Source organism: Odocoileus virginianus, chromosome 27 (assembly GCF_023699985.2).
Source record: "Odocoileus virginianus isolate 20LAN1187 ecotype Illinois chromosome 27, Ovbor_1.2, whole genome shotgun sequence".
Taxonomy (NCBI): Eukaryota; Metazoa; Chordata; class Mammalia; order Artiodactyla; family Cervidae; genus Odocoileus; species Odocoileus virginianus.
Genome location: NC_069700.1, coordinates 20,273,212 through 20,279,211, shown reverse-complemented (window position 1 = coordinate 20,279,211; position 6,000 = coordinate 20,273,212). Strand labels below are relative to the sequence as shown.

The 6,000-nt window shown below is 40.4% G+C and overlaps 1 protein-coding gene across 2 annotated transcripts in view; it reads right to left on the bottom strand.

Annotated features, from left to right (window-relative positions):
* Positions 1–746: 746 nt before the first annotated feature.
* Positions 747–6,000, bottom strand: part of PKHD1 (PKHD1 ciliary IPT domain containing fibrocystin/polyductin) — a 427,795-nt gene continuing 422,541 nt past the window's right edge. For both annotated transcript variants that reach the window (XM_070456320.1, XM_070456321.1), the window contains one exon: positions 747–5,118. In XM_070456320.1, coding sequence (XP_070312421.1) covers positions 4,646–5,118 — 473 coding nt within the window. In that variant the 3' untranslated portion in view covers positions 747–4,645. The remainder of the gene's footprint in view (positions 5,119–6,000) is intronic.

The following is a 6,000-nucleotide window of genomic DNA, read 5'->3' as shown; positions in this document are numbered from 1 at the left end:
CTCTTGTTATGGCTGCTCATTTTAAAATAAAAGATGCAGTAATAATAATAATAGAGTCATCATTTCTGAGACTGAAATGAGGGATAATATGGAGAAATTAGCTTCCCAGGTAGCTCAGTGATAAAGAATACGCCTGCAATGCAAGAGTCACAGGTTTGATCTCTGGATGGGGAGGATCTCCTAGAGAAGGAAATAGCAATTTGCTCCAGTATTCTTGCCTGGGAAATCCCATGGACAGAGGAGGTTGGCAGGCTACAGTCCATGCAGTGGCAGAGTCAGACATGAATTAGCGACTGAGCACACGTGCACAGAGATATCAAGTCAAACTCCAGTAAATTCTAGAAAGTCCTGCAAATGTGTTAAACAAAACTTCTGTCTCAAAACAGACCAGATTGATTGGCAGCATCTATTCTTTTTTTTTAAATTGTTCCAAGCAAAGAAATCTCCAGTCTGTTTTGAGGTAGAAGAAATGTTTGTAAACAACCAAATCTACATATTTGACCATTTAAACCTCATTTAACTTTATAAAAAGATGTTTTATCCCTTAAAAAAAATTACATTCTGGAAATGTGGTTTGTCTCTCAAATATGTCTGTAATTGGTCACAGTGACATAGTGTAAGCTGAAATCAATTGTTCTACATTCAGTACAGTAATTCCTTCTGCTTATAGTTCTTTCAAAATTGACATTGAATACAAGTTCTGGAAACAAAATATGGAATAAATGCATGAATTTTAAATGACAGAATTAATTAAAATTCTTTACTTTTATTGACATGTACATGACATTTTATAGAAGCTTGGTTGAATAACATTTGCATGTGATCTACATTCAGTTTCATAATACTCATTTTGCATATGGTTTGCATACATTTCAATGTACAGTAATTTTATACATTCAGAGTTAGATTGCTAGAAGGAAGGGAATCACTCAACTGAATAATTTCTGAAAGGGGAGGGCTCCGAAGGACTAAAGCCTCTTGGTACTCAGCAGCCTTTTTGGGTGATGAGATGGGCAAGTCTGCTTCAGAATACAACCTTGGTTAGACTGGTCAAGGCTTTCTTTCTGAGAAAGCTTTCTCTCTGAAGCTCTGTCAGAGTCTGGTAACTTCCCTGAACACAATCCCCCAAACTCAAGAGATAATGAAAACTACTCCAGCTTCCATCATCCCTCTCAGCTTTAACATCCATAATTATTTACAAATAATTTTGAACTGTCTAGAATTTTAGTTTGTTCAATATCTTGGGGGAAAGGAGTCCTTCAAACAAAATAAGAAATAAGAGACAAGAAGTTCTTTGAAATTACATAGGAACAAGACATTTTAAATTACTTATTTGAAGAAAGGGTAAGTTTTGATACTCTGGGAAACATTTACTGGGTCCCTTATGTTAATGGTCTGAGTAAGTTTGGGGTTGGCTTTATCTAATCAGCTTATCTTCAGACATAAATGAACCAAGAACTGCTCCCTTTGCCACTAGCATTTACCCAATTCTCCCATTTTAGAGGAGGAAAAAAAAGACTGCCTTAACTACGGGTTGGGGATTCTGGCCAGACTCTGAAATCCCAAGACACATGCAAGAGCCCTGCATGTTACTCTGGATAATTCTGATTGCTATTCAGGTCCAAAGAGTCCATTCTGGACTTGGGGATCTTAAATTTTGGTGGCATAAAATTAATAGGTCAACTCTGGCTGTTCCCAAACAAGCATAGGATCAAACTTGCCTTCCAGAAAGATCAGGGTTTAGTACATGGGGGATGGATAAGAAGATAGTAGAAATTGGGAGAAGGGTAAAGAAGGTGCAGAAATGACAGCTGGTAGCTGACTTTGGGGAAGGGTTAGATAGAAAAAGGCAAGACAGTGATTTCTAGATTTCTGGCCTGAATGAGGTCATGCCATGTATTGTGTGAAGGCAATGTAATACTGGAAGGCAGAAGACATACTTTCTAGCAAATGCCTTCAAATGATGACTTTCTGCCATCATCTGAAGGATAAATCTAGTGGAAGCTCTCAGTAGGCAATTTGATAAACAGTATAGACCTCAGGAAAGACACGTAGGTTGGAATTGGAGGTGGTGAATGGAGATTGTATAGACAGACCCTTAGTAGGCAGTTTTTATATTTCTCAAAAGACTTAACTACAAATGCTTTTGTACTAAAGAAGCATAGCTCTCTGAGGACCCAGAGAATGTGTCCTGGGGAAGGCTGCCTACCTCCTTTCAGAGGCAGCTTTAAGGTCTGAGATGTCAGTAAGACATCTAAAGAACGGACACAGAAATTGAGAACTTTAGCACCAGCTTGTGTAGAGGGAGACATACTTTCTCACTGATGCTCTCAGAGGATGACTTTCTGCCAGTAGTACCTCCTCTGGAGCTAATTCCAGGACATTATTATTTAAAATTCTGCCATAGAAGAGTGTTTTTCCTTCCTCTTTTCTAATGCAAACATAAGACATCCCTTCATTTTTCAGAGACTGGAAAATCCTGGTTTAGACAAAAGCTGAGAGCAAGTTCTTTCTAGATATTTTCTTTACCTTAGCTGTCTTGGCTTCACTCACTGGTGCAAAAGATCTTCCAGATACACAGTTGGGCTTGCTTAAAGTATCATTTAGTTTGGACACAAATGGGCCCTCTGCAAATGTGTGAATTAGGTGAAGCTTCCTTTCACATCCTTATTCAACTTATCGACATGGTTAACCCTCTGCTATGGTTTCCGTCTGAACCCTCAGCACAATGCCTGGAGAGGCTGCATATGATGTGATCTCTCCCATGCATTAGGTTTCCCAAAAAGCAGTCCTATAATAATTCTCTAATAATTAAGTTAGCTGATAATCCACTTGGCCACTTGGTCATCTCTGTTCTCCCAATACAGTTTCCTTCCACTTTTATATGTGACTCAGTTATTATAAGAAAGAACTATTGAAAGAATTACTGTGGCCCATGGACCATTTCCTTACTCAGACTTGCTATTTTTATATCCTTGTCCTTAACTAAAATATCAGCAAAGCCCAGGAGAATATAATTTCCATGTGTCAATACTCATGAGGAGCAAAGATGATGTGTTTGCTCAACAGTAGGCTCCTAATAATGACTGAATTTAAGCTGTGAAATAAAATCAGTTTGTAAAAAATCAGGCAAGTGCCTTATGGTTGGAAGGTAAGCTCTGATAGACCACACAGCAGGGTCTTCTCTTGTCCTTCAAATATTCCCATAGGATAAAGAAATGTTTTACTTTAACACTGAAGAAACCACTGTAGCTAACCAGACTTTGTCATGATCCCTTCAATAAGAGAAGCCCAAAGCACTGTGGGTAATCATTCTAGAACAGAGGTCTCCAAACCTTTTGCTACCAATTTCATGGAAGAGTATTACATTTATTATGCACTTTATTTCTAATTTAATGCTGCCACTGATCTTACAGAAGGCTGGAGACCCCTGTGACCTGGAGGTTGGGGACCCTGTCCTAGAAGAAGCTTAATACCATCCCCTACTATAATAAATCAGCCTGCAGTGGGAAGCCTACCCTTCTCCAGTGGATCCCAAGAATCGAATTGGGGTCTTGCGTTGCAGGCAGATTCTTTACCAGCTGAGCTATCAGGGAAGCCCTTGAATAAATCAACATTATACCTTTATTAAACTTGCAAAATCAAAAAGATAACCAGCTTAAGATAAAAACAAGTAAAAAAATAAATATTTGAGTACTTATTATTTGCCTAGCATTGGACTAAGATTCATGGTTAATTAAAAAGACATGTCAGATGTTGTTTCAACCTACACCATTTATATGACTGTCTTCCAAGTTAAAGTTGAACAGAAAGAATTCAGAATCCCTATTCTCCCTTCTGGGCTTCCAAGATAGCATAGTGGTGAAGAATCTGCCAACAAAGGTCCATCTAGTCAAAGCTACGGTTTTTCCAATGGTCATGTGTGGATGTGAGAGTTGGACTGTAAAGAAAGCTGAGCGCAGAAGAATTGATGTTTTTGAACTGTGGTGTTGGAGAAGACTCTTGAGAGTCCCTTGGACTGCAAGGAGATCCAACCAGTCCATCCTAAAGGAGATCAGTCCTGGGTGTTCATTGGAGGGACTGATGTTGAAGCTGAAACTCCAATACTTTGGCCACCTGATGTGAAGAGCTGACTCATTGGAAAAGACCCTGATGCTGGGAAAGATTGAGGGCACGAGGAGAAGGGGACGGCAGAGGATGAGATGGTTGGATGGCATCACCAACTCAATGGACATGGGTTTGGGTGGACTCCGGGAGTTGGTGATGGACAAGGAGGCCTGGCATGCTGTGGTTCATAGGGTCACAGAGTCAGACACGACTGAGCGACTGAACTGAACTGAAAGAATCTGCCTGCCAGTGCAAGAGACACAGGAGGCACAGGTTTGATCCCTGGGTTGGGAAGATCCCTTGGAGGAGGAAATGACAACCCACTCCCCCAGTATTTTGGCCTAGAAAATCTCATGGACAGAGAAGCCTAGTGGGTTACAGTCCGCCGGGTCACAAAGAGTTGGACAGAACTGAGCACACACGCGCACGTTCTCCCTTCTTAGTCCAAATGGTCATGCCTCATCTTCCCTGCTCACTGTGATCCAGACATATTTTGAACACTATAACTTTCAGCCCAAGTGTCCTCACCCCTCCTCAATCACAGCTGTTCCTGAACAGCCTCTGGATGTACTGCATGGAGGCAGAATGCCTCGGTGGCACCACAGGAGCCTGGCTTCTCCTGGGAAAGCCCTAAACTGATGTGCCCCTTGCCGAGCTGACTCTGGCCCTGCAAACGCTGCCTCTCTCGTCTGAGGTCTGGGCAGAGCAGCAGCAGCTGATCTTGGCCTGCCAGCTGGTATCTGAGCACCTGCTCCTGGGCTCCCTTCCAGCCCCCACTGTCCTGCAGGTACGCCTGCTGAGCAGGAGAGCCTGGAGTACAGGTGTTCCCGTGCGATGTGACGCTGGTGATACTGGGAGCGGGCGGAGCGGGCGGAGCGCGCGGAGCGGCCTCTTCCCGGCTGCCGCCTTCCTCTCGGAACACGCGGTGGCTCACCTTCCTTCTGGACACACCGTTCAGGGACTGATGGGGGAGCTGGTTCAGCTTGGCCAGCATAACTTTTATCCTCAAATCTGTGAGAGACGAGAAGGAGGAGAAGAAATAGACTTAGTTCTCAATCTGCATGAAAGACTGCATGTTTTGCATATTTACCATTCCTGAAAAGATATCACCAAATAATTAAAGACTGAGTTATATCAATTTACCAATTTCTAAATATTGTTGGGAGTACACACTTTTTCAAAAAACCCATGTCTCCCACACCCATCAATTAATTAATTGATAATTAATATAAATTGTCTAATACAAATTTGATAATATAGCTTCCCAGAAAAAAACTTTTACAATGTTCATAATAAGTCAATCAGGATTTTTCATTGTAAGCATGGCAGCTTAAATATGAAAATTAGGCTAGAATCAGACCTTACCGTGTGGGTTAACTCACACCTGTATTAATAAATGCAAAACCAGTCTTATTAATACTTCTGACTTTTATGCCAAATTCACAATTTGAATATATTTTATTTTATAAAACAAACACATGCAGAGATAAATATATAAATAAACAAGTTTCTATAAGAGTGTGTATATATAATTACTCACCTATAAGAATTATCTTAAAACACACCCTAGGCCTGAAATATTTTTTCCACCCTGTCTTTCAAAACCCTCTGCCTTCTTTTACTTACCTCCCCAAATTTCTCTTTCTTCATAAAGTACTTCCTAACTCATGAATTCTCATAATTCATTGGGTATTGAGGAATGTATCGACCTAGTTTTATAAACAATAAAGTGCTATAGTTCAACTTTAAAATAACTTTATTAAATTATTTTTAAAATCAAATTAAAGGTGATTCAAGATTGTTAATGCCACTCATACATTTACATTCCAGTATGCATTCCTTGAAGAGAGAAAGGCTAATAATCATTTAAAGTAATACTTTTATAGCAATTAT